The 18,470-nt window shown below is 34.6% G+C and overlaps 1 protein-coding gene across 7 annotated transcripts in view; it reads left to right on the top strand.

Moving 5' to 3' along the window:
* The window catches only part of LRRC7 (leucine rich repeat containing 7), a 194,984-nt gene that overhangs the window by 119,390 nt on the left and 57,124 nt on the right, over positions 1-18,470 (top strand). For 6 of the 7 annotated variants that reach the window (XR_015742889.1, XM_026700110.2, XM_026700109.2 and 3 more), the window contains exons 7-10: positions 9,464-9,527; positions 12,007-12,081; positions 15,200-15,344; positions 16,307-16,379. Coding sequence is in view for 6 of the 7 variants with exons in the window: in XM_026700110.2 (XP_026555895.1) it covers positions 9,464-9,527; positions 12,007-12,081; positions 15,200-15,344; positions 16,307-16,379 (357 nt within the window). In the remaining variant the exon portion in view is untranslated. Of the gene's footprint in view, positions 1-1,074; positions 1,212-9,463; positions 9,528-12,006; positions 12,082-15,199; positions 15,345-16,306; positions 16,380-18,470 lie in introns of those variants that run through there. The other variant, XM_087930019.1, reaches the window with a different exon arrangement.

The following is an 18,470-nucleotide window of genomic DNA, read 5'->3' on the forward strand; positions in this document are numbered from 1 at the left end:
AAATCCGAGTGCTGACAACATTTACTATGACAACATTTACTATGAATTACACATTGTCCATTAAAGAGAATACACAAAAAGCAAAAAGACTTATGTTTTATACAGTGTAGTTTTCTTTGAGTTGTATTTGATAATTGAAATAGTATTCCAAAAGTAATTCAATTCTAAAGCAAGAGTAAAATAGTATTGTTATGACAACATATGTAAAAAGAATTTGAATCTGTTTAACATAGCTACAATGTAATCTTAAACTGTTTATTTAGAGAAATAAGAACCATAGAGTTTAATTAATTGAACTCTAACTATAACCTAATGAATTCAATTTAAAGATCAATTAATTAAACTCAGTTCATTTGCATTGTAGAATTCTTTTTTTTGATTCCATATTAGTAATATAGAAAAAATATACCTAAAATGTTAACACATTAGGGATTTTTCAAAGTCAAATTCCAATTTTCATAATCTTTGTATTTGCTTAATTTTCCTTTGGCTAATGCAATTTGGAATTTGAAATACATAAGTTTTCAGTGAATGGCTTCAACAGCTTAGAGAGTATATTTCATTATGTAAAAGTTTACTTAGAAATGTTTATCATATGACAATCATGTGGTATTGACTTTATCAAATAAAACACAAAGCACAAGAAATTTGTTTGGGTTTAGCAAAAAATCTAGGCTTATAATTCTACTTAAAATACAATGTTATAACTAGCTCTTTAGGTAAATCATTTTCATGACTTAAACAATTTTAGACCCTTAAAAGGAGGGTCTTTTAAATATTTTTTTAAAAATCAAGACTTTCTAAGAATATTTACTAGCAAAGATTTTTTTTCTCCATCTTAGTCCTCTGCAACTTAACTCTGGCCTAAGGAAGGGAAAACTCTTAGTCTCCAAATTTCTAATTTTGTTGTAAGATGACTTAGAAAAACTGGAAAAAAAATCATTTCCTAATGTTGTAAGTCAGCTGTCTCTCTTTTAAGTGCCATAATCCATTTGGTAGTTTTAGAGACCTCTTCTGCTCAAGCAGTTCCATCTTTTTGGGCATTGAAATTGATTTTTCTCATCTTAGCATGTGAAGATCGAGAGTGTACCCCTTGCCCCATCGCCTGGGAGAGTACAATGGCACCAACAGCAGAGGATGTGAAGGCAGCACCTTTTCGAACAACTGAAATGGCAGCATCAGGAGCATCAGCACGAGTAGACTATGTTGAGGTAGTTCTCCCATGCTATACTATGAAACCAAAACAGTTTGGGGATACTACATGCTGATGGAGGCTGCCTCTTACTAGATAGTCTTTGAGCCAAATGTTTACTGTGTTTTAGAATATGCACTTTTTCTTTGAGAAAAGAATATGCCCTTTCCACATTTAAACTTCTACATAGGATAAGATTGGGCCAGTTCCCAGGAATTTTATCACTGAAGAGCAGTGTTACTAATTTGCATTTCGGTCAAAGCATTGGCTGCTTTGACCGAAATGCTTCCTACAATTAGCTTCCTACAATTCCAAAAGTGAAAAAAGTAATAAATTTTAAATTACTGATAATAGCTTAAATATAGGAAAAGATAACTTTCCAAGTCTATAAATTTGCCTTTAAAAGTTTATTCATGGATGATTGGAGGTTAAAAACAAAAAACTTAGTTGTTTAGAAAGATTTGCACCAATGTAGACTTGCAAGACAGAGATTGAAACCTTAGGCACTTCCTAGCAAAGAATCAGGAGTGGAAATTTTGAGATATGCATACCTCACTCTTAATAAGACATGAAGATTGAGATAGGAGGCCAGAGTCACTCATGTTTTCTCTCTTGATTCCACTCTGAATTTTTACAAAATGTTTGGATGATATTGTGCATTAGGAGCCTCTGTGGCGCAGTGGTTAGAGTGCAGTACTGCAAGCTACTTCTACTGCAGCCAGCTGCCTACAATTTGGCAGTTCAAATCCCACCAGGCTCAAGGTTGACTCAGCCTTCCATCCTTCCGAGGTCGGTAAAATGAGGATCCAAATTATTGGGGGCAATATGCTGACTTTGTAAACCGCATAAAGAGGGCTGTAAAGCACTATAAAACAGTATATAAGTCTAAGCGCTATTGCTATTGGAATATACATTTACTGTGCATTTTAAATTTAAGGCTGATTACAGGTTGCTTGTTCTATAGTTTATATTGAGAGTCATTTTGAGAGGAATTTATATGTAGCATTAGAACAGTGTCTCCCACTACATTTGCACATCTGTTGGTTGTGTGTGTGTGTGTGTGTGTGTGTGTACGCGTGCATGTACTTTAATGAGTGATGTATACTTTCACTGGTATCATTTAAAATAAGTTCAGATTTACGTTTTAAAAGATTGATAACGTGTTGTTGATAAAAGTAGCAGTAGATTATGGCAGTAGATTATCATGAATTTAAATAATTGACAACAACAGCAGATGGATGATACGAACAGTTTAGCAAAACTAGAAATAGTAGTAAAATATTGAAAAGATGAATGTTAAATTCTTTTTAATTTGTTCATGAAAATCTTTTTTATATATATTTTAGGGCATTTCAACACAGATAAATAAAAATATAGATTACCTTTTTCCCATATGTTAAAATGGAAATTTTTTCGATATCCACTATAATGTCATTACTTGGAAAATAAAGTTATTCATCTGCAGAACCAATTCACAGTAGAGGTGTTATACCTGAAATGTAAATGTAACTATTAAAATATAAAGTATATGATACATATATGTATGTATATGAATATTTATGTGTGTGTGTGTGTGCATACACACACACACACTGAGTTCTCGACATATATATATATATATATATATATATATATATATATATATATATATATATATATATATATATATATATATATATATATTATTCAGCTTTGCTCAGGTATTTTCCCACATCATTGTAGTTGTGCTTTTAAAGTTGTAGCAACGTTTCGGCAGAATCTCATCTGCCATCATCAGGTTTCAGAAGCAAAGCTGAACAAAGCTGAATACCATATAAAATTCAGAATTTGATGCTGTGTAATTTTCAGAAGCTAACTGATTTCAAATCAATTTCAGTTTTATAATTTTATCTTTAATCCTTTCATTGGGATTCTAGCATTATGATCTATAAAATAGATAAAATATTTCTACTATATTATTACTGAACATAATAGTTTATTTGCTTTAATATGTTGATATTATTGATGTTATAGTTTGTTAGTAATATATATGTAGAAAGTATTGAATTAAATATTATGGGTCTTATGTATAAATTATATAGATTCTTTTTTAAATTTAAATTTTTTATTTTCAATATTGGATTAGAAAGTTAAGTAAAAAATAATTTTTTCATATAAATTCTTAAATTACAGCTCAATCAACAATTAGCATCTTATAATATATTATAAGTAGTTTTGAATAGTGTTCCACATAAAGATGAGTTTGATTTTAATCTGTGGAGTAAAACAAGCTTGAGACTATTTTGAATAACTGTTATCAGTGGAAGTTCACTGTGTATATATGTGACAATTTTCACTCATTTATAACTCCTGGAGCACATATAATTCTAAGTTATTATCTAATATATTTTGTTTAGTATGACCTTTCGGTCAGCCCTCAAAATTGCCTCTGAATCTTCACTGTATTTGATGGATTTAGTAGGCCTTTTCTTTTAGTTTAATACTTTTCTTATAGGATTAGAACATGGGTGTCAAACTCAAGTCGTCACATAACATATCATGCCTTTTTTCCCCCCTTCTCTAAACTGGGCGTGAGCATGGCCAGCTCATGATGCATCTGGCGCTTGGGCCAGAAGTTTGATAGCCCTGATTTAGAGCATGTAGGTGCCTAAATACGATTCCATCAGTTATGATGCGGGCTATGGTCATACACAATCCTGATTATTTTATCAGCAATATTTCTAGCATCCATTTAGTCCAGCAGAATACATTTATTCTTCAGTGTCCATAGAAGAAAAGAAGGTCTTGCAAGTGTTCTGCAGACAAGAGAGGACATTGTCTGGGTTCATTAGCTTTCTTAGTAATGAGTTATTATGGCTTCTGAATCAATTAGGTATATAAGTGGAATTTTGGCTAGTAATATATGAATATTGTAAGAATGCTTTCAGATCCTGCCAATTTATTGTTACTGCTATAATTTTGTATTCTTCTTTGTTTTACATCTAATATTTGTAGGTGAAATATTTCTCTAATGTTTCATAATATTAGTGTTACTTGATCCTACCAGTTTCTTGAAATATAAGTTTATTCATTTCAGTGGATTTGAAATACAGTATAAAATATACATTTGGTTAGGATTTTAGCATAAACGGTTGTTTTCAGAAGAAATTTTAGTAGTTTTTATTGAAAAATTTTATATTATAAAGAAGAACAAAAGAATAAAAAAGTAGAAAAAAGAGAAGTGATAGAAACAGAGAAAGAGACAGAGAGGAGAAAAAATAAGTTAAAGAAGCAGCTTTCAATTTTCTTTACAACCGTTACAAACTTTTATCATTTCTCCCCCTTTAGAACTACAATATATAGTTCCTTTCTTCCCTAACTATTTAAATCAGTAAACCCAGAAATCTATTTTTGGCAAAAAGTAGTCATTGTTGTCTCCCTAACTAAACAAATCAATTTTGCCTTCTCTGCCAGTTCTGCCATCTTCACCATCCAATCCTCCATTGTGGGTACTTTTGTATTTTTTCATATTTGTGTGTATAGTAACCTGGTTGCAATTATTAGTTATGAATACATGAAATGGGTACATATAAGAAAAATAAAAAAAACAATAGGATAGGGATGGTAGGCACCTTGGTGCACTTATGCACGCCCCTACAGACCTCTTAGGAAAGGGGTGAGGTCAAAAGTAGACAGTCTAAGGTTAAAGTTTTTAGGGTTTGGGGAAGAAACCACAGAGTCAGGTAGAGTATTCCGGACATTGACCACTCTGTTGTTGATTGCTATTTCCTGCAATCAAATTTGGTGCGGTTAACCTTGAGTTTGTATCTATTGTGTGCTCTTGTGTTGTTATGGTTGAAGCTGAAGTATTCATTGACAGGTAAGTAATTGCAATGTATGATTTTATATACCATACTTAGATCAGACTGAAGATGGCATAATTCAAGATTTTCTAGGTCTAGAATTTCAAATCTGGTGGCATAAGGTATTCTACAACAAGTAGAGGAGTGGAGAACTCTTCTTGTGAAATATTTCTGAACTTTCTCAACTGTGCTAATATCAGATACATAATGTGGGTTCCAGACTGATGAGCTGTATTTGAGTATTGGTCTAGCAAATGTTTTGTATGCTCTAGTTAGTAGTGTGATATTACCAGAGAAAAAGCTATGTAGGATTAGGTTAACAACTCTTAATGCCTTTTTGGCTATGTAGTTACAGCGGGCTCTAGCACTTAGATCATTAGAGATGAGTATTCCAAGGTCCTTTACAGAGCTTGGATCATCAACAAGGTCTTGACTATTCAGCTTGTATTTTATTTTCTGATTTTTTTTGCCAATATGTAAGACAGAGCATTTATTTGTTGAGATTTGAAGTTGCCATTGTTTGACCATTCTGATACATAGTCAAGATCTTTTTGAAGGATAGAAGTATTGTCTGTGGTATTGAACAGCTTTACATCATCAGCAAAGAGAATGCAGTTGCTCTTAATATGATCACAGAGGTCATTTATGTAGAGTATGAAGAGAGTTGGTCCTAGAACATTGCCTTGGGGGGACACCACTATTGACAGGTACAGGATTTGATAGGACACTCCCAATTTTGACCATTTGTTGTCTGTTTGAAAGGAATGCTTCTATCCAGTTATGCAGTTGTCCAGAGATACCATAAGATTTTAGTTTTAATAGTAGTTTGTCGTGTACCACTGAATCAAAGGCTTTACAGAAGTCTATGTAGATTGCATCTATTGTTTTGCCCTGATTGAGTTGTGTAGTCTGTTGAGGTAATTCCCCGTTTGGAGAATGAGCGCATACAAGGAGACGTAGTGAGGGAAGTGTTTTGATAATACACACACAGCACATGTGTGCACTTACACTGTCACGAACATAAATCCTCTTCAAATTCTCCCAACACCTAGCAGCAGACTCTTCTCCACGAATATGGACTAGCTGCTGGTTACTCAGTGTTAGTCCAATTATACAAAGAGCTCGTTTGTTGTTCTGTTTAAAGTCAGCAAGCTTCTTGGCATCATCCTCATTATCTGGATCCCAAGCATTTACATCCGGTGGGTCTTGAACTACATTCCATAAACCTTCTCGACGCAGAAGAAGACTGCACTTCATAGACCAGGATAGTAATCCACAATTAAACAGTAAACAGCTGTCTGTATACAGTACTGTGTATTCACACTAACTCTCAGTTATCTGACCCTGGTATGGCCTGGGCCCATAACCAGTGTTGAGGTAATTCCCCGTTAGGAGAATGAGCTCATACAAGGAGACCTAGTGAGAGAAGTATTTTGATAATACACACACAGCACACAGATACACTGTACAGTTAATGTAGGTTTTTACTTCCAGAAAGGTTTAAAGCAAAGTTCAAAATAGGCAGTCCAAAATCATTCACAGGTAAGATCAGCCAGTTTTCAATCCAGGGATAATCCAATAACAAAGTCCAGTGTCAAAAACAGTTCAGTATCAGACTTACATCAAATCCATGAATATCAGTCAATTAGAAGAAATGGAGGAACGGCAATACTTTCCAACAGAAGGAAACAGAGATTTACTCACACTCTCTTCTGAGACTAAGACTAAACAACCCAGGTTTCTGGCTCCATCTTATGGCCGTTTGAGAAACCACACCTAATTACTCTTAAAGAGATAGTATTAAAATGTCTATCCTGGTTTATATATTTCTAACTCAAATACCTGTTAGGTGACTTATATTCTTAACATAGTCCATATGTTTTTGCAGCGTAAGAGTTGCAGATTACAGGATAGTTTTTTTCTGAAACCAAATTGTTTATTGGAGAGTAGGTTGTTTGTCTCTAAGTGGAGGATAATGGATTGGTTAATAATTGATTCCATGACTTTTCAGGTGATGCAGCATAAGGAGATTGGTCTGTAATTTTCAACTAGGCTGGGGTGTCCCTTTTTTAAAATGGGGATGACTGTGGCTTGTGACCATAGGTTAGGCAAGGAGCTGATTCTGAAAGATTTTTCAAAGATTATGCTTAGAGGTTTTGCTATGGCAGTGGATAGCCTTTTTAAGAAGTAGGCACATATTCTGTCTGGTCCAATAGATAGAGATGGTTTTAGATTGCATAGTGCTTTTTCAACATTGTCTTCTGTAAAATCGATATGTATTAGATCATTGTAGTTTTCTGTGGTTCAGCTAGGAAATACTCGGCATGATCCATTGCTGTTTACAAATACTGAACCAAAGAATGTGTTAAAGATGTTGGCTTTAAAGGTGTCGTCGTTGCAGTCTTTTCCATTAGGTCCTATCAGGGGTGGGATGGACCTTGAGTCTTTTAGTTTGTTGTTTACAAAATTGTAAAAAGTGTGGGTGGAATTGGTGCATAGAAGGTTTTCTTCTTGTTTAATGTGATAATTGGTGCATTCATGCAGGAGTCATAATTTATAGATGTCTCATCAGTGCTCATCCAACAGTGACAGTCTCAGAAGGGTCTAGGTGTTTCTTGCTTCTTCGGTTTCATGGCCCCAGTATATATCACATAAATTCCCAAGTACTCAGTTGGGCTTCCCTGTAAATTCATATGCATAACATTGGACAACAAGTTCTTTTGTGTTGTTCCTGGAGTCCTTGCCTCCATATCATACCTACCTTGTTTTTTTTTTCCCTCCAAGACTAAAAAGTAGGTCTAAAAAAAGATTGAATAAAATTCTCTGATCTGCTTCCTCTGAGGTCAGTATTTATCTAGAGCAATGTTAGTGTTGATTTTCTCTTATATAATTGTTTGACTCTCCATAATGCTAAATAGTTTGTTGTTCAAAAGGCAGTATCTCAAAGAAATGTCAAAGAACCATTTTGTAATTATAAAAGGCAATGATGTATAACATTGAGATAAATGATTTATACCAAATAAATACTTCACTTATGGTCTTGGTGAATTTAACAGCATTGAATAAAACAAGGGAGGGGAGGAGGGAGGGAGGGAGAAAGGATGGATGGATCATAGTTACTTGTAAAAGAGTTTTTGTAATTAATCTAACTTCATATTATTCTTCTGAAATGCAAATAAAGCTTCATTGCATATCAGTTAATTTTTTTATTAATGACTGCCCAAATTGAGAAGACATTGGGAAGCAACTGACAGTTTGTTTCATGCCTTCCATGTCCATCCACATGGCAAAGACTAGTTTGTTTGTAACAATGATTAATTGCCTCATTGGGACAAGAAATCAAAGGAACAGAATGGAGTAAAGTCAAGTGAAAATTTAGAACAGAAAATATTACTTTATGTGGTCAAATAATGTTCATTTTTATAGCCAATTTCTTTTTGGAGGAAAATACGTCTTATATGATCTCTCATATGTCTTATATTGAAAAATGTTACTAATAAGTAAATTATGGAGTTAGGCAGACAGTATCAGATACATAAAAGTAGTTGAAATATATATAACTCATTAGCGATAGATTGTATAAACTTCCAAGTTAAACAGTGACAGTTTTCAACTTTTTTGCATCAATATTCTCTACAATCCTATTTTACACTAGTCTTTTTCTTCCTGCTATTTTTTCTGAGATGATAATCTGAAGACTATTCTGGTAGAGAATTACAGAACATAAGTTCAACGCATCTAGACAACATCACTGGGAGAATTGATCCAAATATGAAGTGATGTGTTGCGTTGTTTAGCCAGAAGTTAGCTTTGATTGTTTAATATTGAAACTATTCCAACAATAAAGGGGAAACAATATAAAATTCACAATGAGGGAAAACCCAAGCCAGAATAATTTGTATTACAGTATTGCAAAATATGATTTCATATCTGTGTTCATATAGCTCATGTACAGTGATCTTAGCATATTCATATTATATATTTAATAGGATATTTTCAATACTTTGGGATTGGAAAATTCCCCAACCCATTATTACAAAATGTTAGCATTTTGATCCAGTATAGAAATCATTTTCAATACTGTAATGCAGAAATCATTTTCCATTTATCAAAATGTTCCTTAAATAGGATCAGATATTGATTCTTCTACAGATTTAAAATCTCAGCTTAAATAAAATGAGAGCCAGCTCACACAATATCATGTATTTTAAGATTAGGGGTCTTCAATCCATTATAAGATTGTTTGCCCAAAAGCACTTTCATAATAAAAGCAGCAAATTCTTAATTTGACCAAAAAATTGCTGACTGCTATGACATGTTTAATTTTAACAATGTGAATAACCCTGCATGCCTTATCACTTTGCATACTGTAGATTTACTAAATGTATTATTAGATAAAATGATTATAATTGTCTTTACTTTTTTGTAGGTCAATGCATAAACTGACCCAGCTGGAGAGGCTTGACCTGGGTAATAATGAATTTTCTGAGCTGGTAAGGAACATTTGTTCAAAAACAAACACAACAATCATTCTAAAAGAAGCAGTCATTTAATCTACAAATCCTCAGTCTAGTGATTCATATCATTATGCTCTAAGGCAAATTTGCTCCCTTGAGAAAAAAAGTTACTGCACTATTTAATTTCCTCTATATATTGAACAAATTTCTGTTCTATGTCGATGATTTCAAAAATCAGTTACTATTTATTTCTGGATCTATTTCTGTCGGTGAACCTTTATTTAGAAGAGAGTAGGAGAATCAGAAATATAACTAGTTGTTTCTTTGTATATTGTACCTAGTGCTGTAAATTTTTGTGGGATAATATGGGAAAGTGCAGACGGTGATCTTGCTTTAAAACGAAGTAACATAAAAATTACTAAAATAAAGGCTTATACTTATAACTCATAATATTTAAACGTATAGTGTTTGTAAAATTCTAATAGAGTAGAGTATAATAGAATAGAATTGAATAGAATTGAATTCTTTATTGGCCCAGTGTGATTGGGCACACAAGGAATTTGTCTTTGGTGCATAAGTTCTCAGTCTACATAAAGATATAAGTGATAAATCATGATCATAGTCATCATAATACATTCATCATGAATCATAAAATACGCTTGGTGATAGACATAGGATACTAAATAAGCAATCAGCCTAAATCATACTAGGAAACTAAATAAAACAGTATAAATAGATTTACAAAGATACAAGTGTAGCACTACCTCCAAAAGGGCTGCTGGAGTCCGGGTTCTCCCTCACTCAGGCACCTCTACTGGCTTGGGTCATGTAGTGTCGTGGTGGTCGGTATCCTCTCAGCAGGCAGGCCAAGTGGTGGGTTGATGGTCAGTCTTTTTCCAGCCGGCGGGTCACGTGATGAGATGGTATTCATGTAGCTGGTTGGGCCTCCTTTCTCTTTCTCTCTCTCTCTTCTCTCCCTCTCTTTAATTGCCTGCTGAGCTCTCCTTCCATGGCTTCTTCTCCTTCGTGGTTTCCTCTGCTTGCCCCACAGAAGTCTCCTCTATCCTACCCCATTCTCTCCCTCAGACTTGCCCCACAGAAGCCTCTCCTATCCTTCCTATTGCTTTCACTCGCTCTCTCTCTCCCCCCCAGGCATCTTCCTCCATCTCCCGCTCTAAGCCTCTTTACCTATCCTCTCAGACCTCTTTTTTTCCCAGCCTAGAAGGGTAGGATCCTCCCTGTCCTTACTTTCTGGCCTTTTTTCACCAGAAAAAAAAGCCCTCTTTCCTCCTCTCACACTCCCTCTGTCTCTTCCTCTTCTTGCCAAAACCTCCTCCTCCTATTCCCTTCCACCTCCCCACCACCCATACACAAGCAACAAAGTTGTAGCCATCAGTAGAAAAGGTGGTAGGAAGGATGAGAAGAATAGTAATACAGCCTTAGTAATAGTTTGACAATGTTTGGGGAATTAGTTGTTTAGCAGAGTAATGGCATGGGGGAAAAACTGTCCTTTTGTTTAGTTGTTCTGTTGTGCAATGCCCAATAACATTGTTCTGAGGGTAGAAGTTGAAACAATTTATATCCAGGATGTGAGGGGTCTGTAGATATTTTCACAGCCCTCTTTTTGACTGGTGCAGTATACAGGTCCGCAATGGAAGGCAGGTTGGTAACTATTGTTTTGTCTACAGTTCTAATTATCTGTTGAAGTCTGTGTCTGTCTCGTTTGGTTGCAGAGCCAAGCCAGAAAGGTATAGAGGTGCAGATGATAGACTCAATAATTCCTCTATAAAACTGAATCAGCAGCTCCTTGGGCAGTCTGAGCTTTCTGAGTTGGTGCAGAAAAAACATTATTTGTTGTGCTTTTGGGGTAACATTTTTGATGTTAGGTGTCTATTTTAAGTTTTGAGATATTATAGAACCTAGAAACTTGAAGGTCTCTAATGTTGATACTGTGTTGTCTACTATTGGAAGAGGTGGTAGTATAGGAGGTTTTCTCCTAAAATCTACCATCAGTTCTATGGTTTTGAGTGTGTTTATGTCAAGATTGTTCTGGTCATACCACAGTGTTACTTGTTCAACCTTCTGTCTGCATGCAGATTTTTCTTTGTCTCAAATGAGACAATCACCGTTGTATCATCTGCAGACTTCAGTACTTTAACAGGGGGATCTTTTGAGGTGCAGTCATTGGTATATAGAGAAAAATGGAGAGAGCACACAGCCCTGGGGATGACCTTGTGCTAATTGTACAAGTATCTGATGTGATTTTGCCTAGCTTCAACTGCTGCTTCCTGTCTATTAGGAAGCTTATGATCCACTTACACTTATCCAGATCTACTATTGTTATTTGGACTGCTAACTTTTCTACCCAGTTCTAACAAGTGTCAGCTTGATACTTAGTTGACCAATTATGTATAGACTGATTAAACCATTCATAAATGAAAATATGAATTTCAGTAATATTTAATGTAATAATCACTTAAGTGTATATATTTATATAAAAGCTGTTTTTTTGCAGCCTGAAGTTCTGGAACAAATACAAAATCTAAAAGAATTATGGATGGACAACAATTCACTTCAAACATTAACTGGGGTATGGCTGTATATACATATATGTACATATAAAACACTGGTATATAATATTGCAGAATTGTATATTAAATATATTTTGGAAGTGCAGATCATTTTTCTTTACTGAAGTTATTTTGGTATTGCCTTCACTGAAAAAGTTATTAAAAATTCAGGGAAATATTGACATATGTATCTGCCTTAAAAATAGTCTATGTTGAACTGTGTAGCACAGTCAAACATCAGAAGTTGACCATAGGAAATTTTTGTGACATTTTTATTATATCATAAAATATTTAATGATTTTTATTTTACAAAATATTTTATAGAATTAGTCTAATTTCTATTCCATCAGAATCTGGGTTACAGATTTTGGACTCATTCAACTGGTGGGCCATGAAAAAATTTCAGTGGGCCATACAGAAATCTCACCCTAGAGCACCCCCCCCAAAGCAATTAATCCAGGCTGCGCCACCCACATGGCCCGCAGGAACCCTCCCCGCCCACTCACTCCTTACCCGGCAAATTTGCCTGCTAAGTTGCTATTTTTCCTTTTTCGCTGTGCCGGGAGATTTAGATTAGCTAGGAAGCAGGAAACGATTGGGTTTCTTGCTTTCTAGCTAGTCTTTAGATCTTCGGCTCTGCTTTTAAGCACAGTCGAACCTCCCTTAGGACTGAAGGTTCTATTATTCAGTGCAGACTCACATCAAGCAAATTTCATGTGACAGACTGAGCTAGCTGATGGCAGATAGATAGATCTCTGAATGAATCTGTGATTCTGTGAGCAACTCAATCTATCTGCCTGCTTTGCCTGATTTTGGGTAAAAGTTGCTCTCCTTCTTATAAAAAATTCAATATTTATATAAATATTTATAATATTTACATACAAGCCATGCCCAGCCAGTCACATGACCACCAAGCCACACCCGCAAATTAGGCCATACCCACAGAATCGGTTAGTGGTCCCTGGGATTTAAAATTATGAGTTTGGTGGTCCCTGAGGTCCAAAAGATTGGTGACCCCTGGTTTAGACTATTTGATGTGCCTTGGTTTAAAAGTTATTGCTCTACAATGGATCATTTCATCCAGTTAAAGATTATACAGAGACAAAGAGGAGAATTTCAGTAATATAACAATAAAAGTACATAAACCCAAAGGAAGAAGAAAGAAACACTCATGTGAAAACAAACAGAGTAATTAATAAAAGAATAGATCAACATAAATAAGTAAATCAACTTAAAAGGGCAAGTAAGTTACCAAAATTATTAGACCAGCAATTGAAAATCAAATAAATCTTTATTATGTTCATAAAGCCAAAGTAATGTCAACTGCAACAGTTTTAGTGATGTTTCTGGAGATATTTAACTAAGATGAGGCAAATAATCTCCAAATTAGCATGAGTTCAGATTAAAAATTGTTATTAGGTTTGTTGTGCTGTTCAAAAAGGACAACATCAAGAGCACGTGACAAATAGTTTATTTTCTCTACCGAGTAAGGACATTGGCAGGAAAATTATGACCTTGTTTTTGTAAGAAGATCAATATCACTATATAGCAGTAGAGAATAAAAGCAGTCCTATGAGCTGGGCAAGAAATATTTGTTAAATCTATATATATATAAGTGAAATACCACTCACGCATCATCATAACAAGATCTCCAGAACCATAAACTTGAAATTTGGTATGTATGTTCCTCTTGGCTTCTAGATGCTAAGAAAGGATTTTTCAAAATGACCATCAGAGCATTAGTATTTCGTATATTATTATTAATACGCTCTGATGCTAAGGAATTCTACTCCCCCTCTCAACCTGAAAAGAAATCTGTTCCAAATGCAAAACACAAGCAGAAAGTTTCAGTTTCAGTTTTAGTTTCACAGCAGCAGCCAGCTTTAGTACAGAACAGTTGAGCTAAACCATGCCCAGGTTCCTTGTTGTCTCCTTCTTGCTCACACAGCAAATACTGTTTCACTTTCAAAACAGCCCTCCACTCTCTCTCACACACTGACAGGACGCTAGCCAGATGAATACCGATGGATGCTGGTAGGCAGAGGCACAATTTTTTCCCTTATTTTCCTCCCCCAAAACTAAGCCCAGCCACATAGTTTCATAGTGAAGCACAGGTATCAAGCTAGTATTTAATATAAGAGAGCAGTCTCCCATAGAAAGGCAATATAAACAAAGTTGTAGCTTTGATTAAATCATGCTGGATGTCCTTGTCAAGGGTCCATTGTTTCAGATGAGATCTGGTTTTCCAGATTTAAATGATGAGCTGATTGTACTATTTTGAGTTCTCAATAGTTACTGTCTTCTGTAAGGATGCAACATTGTACTGCAGTATCAAAGAGACCAGGATGCTTACCAAAATGTGTACCTTAATCCAGTATAAAAGTATACTCATATAAATAGACTATGTGTTTGGTGCCTTTCAGTATTACAGAAGTATGGAAGTGTTCTAATGTATCCCCCATATTGGCCAGAAGGGCCTTTGCACAACTTTGTATTGTATGCCACTTATGCCCATTCCTAGACTGAGGGGCTCTACTCATGCTCACTAATGCTCTGGTTACCTCCTAATTGAACTACTGCAATGCATTGTACAGGGGAGTGCCCTTGAAGTATATCTAGAAACTTCAGCTGGTGCAAAATGTGATGGCATGAGGAATTATATATGTCTCTGGAAGAACACACGTTACAGTGGGGTGCTGATGTTGACCTTTAAAATCCTCCATAGCATGGGACCAGGTTATTTGAGGGTCTGTCTCTCCCAGATTTCATCTGCTCTTTCCATTAGATCTGGTAGAGAGGGCATGTTGAAGGTCCATTATCTTGGGAGCTACATTTGGCGGGCTATAAGTGGCAGTATATTATGTTCTTTTATGATCACCTTTGCTTCATATGGATATCACACAAAACGTTCAAAGTTTAATAACTATAGTTTCAGTCAAAATATTAGAAACTAATATATTTTGGTTGTCCTTGGTTTTTCCATTTAATCTGATCAATGAGACATCAAGAGAGTTTACTTTTGCTTCAATAAATTGACATTGCCTGTTCATTAACTTTTAAGTTTATACTGTATTAAATGTTAGTAACTGCAATGAATAGTTGAATCAACTAACTGTATTCTTATGTAATCTTATCAAGTCTATAGGACGATTAAAACAACTGATATACTTGGATATGTCAAAAAATAGGATAGAAAGTATAGATCTGGACATATCAGGATGTGAAGCCCTTGAAGATCTACTATTGTCATCAAATATGCTACAACAGCTGCCAGATTCTATAGGTATTGACTGAATAATGACTACTCTGGAATTGGGTTTGGGGTAATAAATGAAATTCATTTAGATTCTTCTCAATAGTAACCAAAAAAACCCAGTAAGCATGAGCTATTAGCAACGTTAACTTGAAAGTTATATACTGCTCTTACATTAAGTTCAAGAACACAAATGAAAGTTTTTATGGCATGCTTCAAAGTTTATAGAAATGCATTTCATTAAATTGCTCAGTATATAATTTCCCTACATAACAACTCATGCTTGAATATGTTTCTTAGAAATTTTCAATAGCATTAATATTTTTGTTTCAGAATGTATCTTACCATAGATATAGTAATTTCATGTAGAAGATGTCACCAAGAATAATTATTTTCACAGTATGTAAAATTAACATCCTCAGATATAAGTTTCAAAGTGCATTCTAAAAAGAGTAATGTAGGAATTAATTTAAATGGGATGTCAATCCATTTAGATGCACTGTATTAGCAGCAGCAAAAATTGATGTATTTTTGGAAAAGTAGTTTGTTTATCTATGGAAAACAACATTTTCAGTTGATCTATCACAGGGCTGTCAAACTGGTGGCCCATGGGCCAGATGTGTCATGGTCAGGCCACACCCACCCCAGCTCCACAAATGGAAATCCTCTCGATATGTCATGTGACGGCAACGTGATGTGGCGAGTTTACACCGTGGTCTACCAGATTCTCTGTGTGTGTGTCTCTCTCTCTCTTTCAATCCCGTTATTTCAAGTCAGTTCTGTTCAGAAATTTTTTAATAGGCACCATAACATAATACTCAGAATTATCAAACAACAATAGCTGCACTTTGCATTACAAAAAAAATGTGGCATATGCTTGCACTATCCCTTTATTCTGTCTCTCTTAACCAGTGTTAAGAAACATTAACAAATATTTAACAACCACTCTCTTTCTCTCTTTTCTTTCTCTCCTTCCTCTTTCCTCTTTCCAGGGCTCTTGAAAAGACTTACCACTTTGAAAGTAGATGACAATCAACTTACAGTTCTGCCCAATGCTATTGGAAAGTAAGTGGAAAACATTTTAAAACTTTTCATTTGGTTATATTTTAACAAAAAGGAAACACTTATTTCCTTTTCTTTTTTTCTTCAACATAATTTCGTTCTTTGTATTTTTGGGTTTTTATTTATTTCGGTCATCACTATATTGATGGGCTGCATCATACCTTGGATTCATCAAGCACTCAAAAACTGTACTATATCGCAGGGATGTCAAAACCAAAGTCACTAATACTCTGATTAGTAATTTTGGTTCATCTTCTCCACCAGATGGGGAAACAGATGAGAAAGCATTTTCCACTGGCATGGCCTTTTCTTCTAGTAATACTTAGACATCATTCTCCACAGGAGTATATTCATTGTGAAAACAGGGTTGTTATTAATTCTATTTTCCTAATTGTTGTTCTTTGTTGTACAATATTTGCTTCTTCTTTTATTATTTTATAATCTGCTCTTACTCATTATTTCCTTATTGAGAAGAAACTCTTGGATGTCATGAGTCATGTCCAGTGAGCTCTAGATACAGATTTCCTGCTAAAAAACCTTTTGCCTAGCTTTAGAAAGTTCAACCTATTGCTCTGTGCAAGACCAAAAGCCCCATAAATGCCCCTAGATAGGTAACTATTTGAGGAAATCAAGTTAAGGATCTTGGTTTTCTTTTTAAAATACTGATTTATTGATTTCAGTTGATGAAGAGATAAGTATATGAAATGTTTCCAGCCTTTTAACCTCTGGATATGTTTGCTTCTGAAACAATGTTAAAATTAACAAATTTCATAGAATAACAACAACATAAAATGTTTAACTATAGTATGGTTGGCTTTGGTTTTGCATGCTGTGAATATCCAACCATTTAGTTTCTAAATCAGGGTTATATTGTTTATACTTTAAACCCATATTTGGTTTTGGTCCCATTGTTTTAAACAAACATCTGGACTATTTTTAATATTGTTATATTTTGAAATACAATTTTGCCATCTGCTTACTGAATAGAAACTGACAATATGTTTTATTTGTTTGGAGTGTAAATTGCTTAACAAAAGTTTAAAAGGGTAGAAAAATAGGAGAGAGGGTACTGTACACACCACCCTGAGCCCCCAGAGAAAACTAACATATACATCTAATGAATTAATAAACTAAAAATCAGTATCGCTGTAGTAGGCAACTTATGCAGTTGTATTAAGTTATAAAATTAGCATTTTTAGGTGTAAGCAGAAATATAGTGAGCACCAGGAGAAACGTATATGCATAGGTATACATTATATGTATACCTATGTGGGCTTATTGATCAAATTACTTTGACAGAAAAAGTCTTATTTCTCTTTCTTTCTCATGTTGATGATGTTTTGCGAAGTGCCATAATCTGATGTACCAAATTTATGTCTTAGTGCCCCTACTTTTGGCTTGGCGTAAATTTATTTATCATTTATTTTCAGTGATGTAACTGGCAACTACTTAGGACCATCAATGAGCCCAAAATTTGTGATGCTAAATGAAATATTTGTTAAATGAGTTTTGCCCCATTTGATGACCTTCCTTACCACAGTTGCTGTGTGAATCACTGCAGTTAAGTTAGTTACATGGTTGTTAAGTGAATCTGATTTCTGGTTTTGCTTGTCAGAAGGTCATAGAGCTGATGATCCAATGCACCGAAACTGTCATAAATATAAGGCAGTTGCCAAGCATCTGAATTTTGATCACATGATCATGGGGACCTTTCAATGGTCACAAGTGTGAAAAATGTTCATAGATCACTTTTTAGTGTCATCGTAACATCAAATATCACTAAATGAATTATTGTAAGACAAGGACTACCTGTACTGATTTAATAAGTCAGAACCCTTTTTGATATTTTCAATTAGAAGTGTATACCTCAAGTGGCTTAGAAATCACCTAATTCTTTACAAATATTTTTGTGATAGTTAAAAAGCCATCAAATTATTTTGAAGCATTCATTAAAAATCTTATTAAAAACTGATTTGGTATAGTATCATGCCATTCCTTTTTGTGGAGTAGAGACAAATATTTTTATTGCGAGAAAGACATAATTGGTGGAAATGAGCTCAGCGTGAACTAGCCTGTGGCTGATCATGTTGCTAA

The sequence above is a fragment of the Pseudonaja textilis genome, chromosome 3 (assembly GCF_049901715.1).
Source record: "Pseudonaja textilis isolate UNSWEBS1 chromosome 3, rPseTex1.2, whole genome shotgun sequence".
Classification (NCBI taxonomy): Eukaryota; Metazoa; Chordata; class Lepidosauria; order Squamata; family Elapidae; genus Pseudonaja; species Pseudonaja textilis.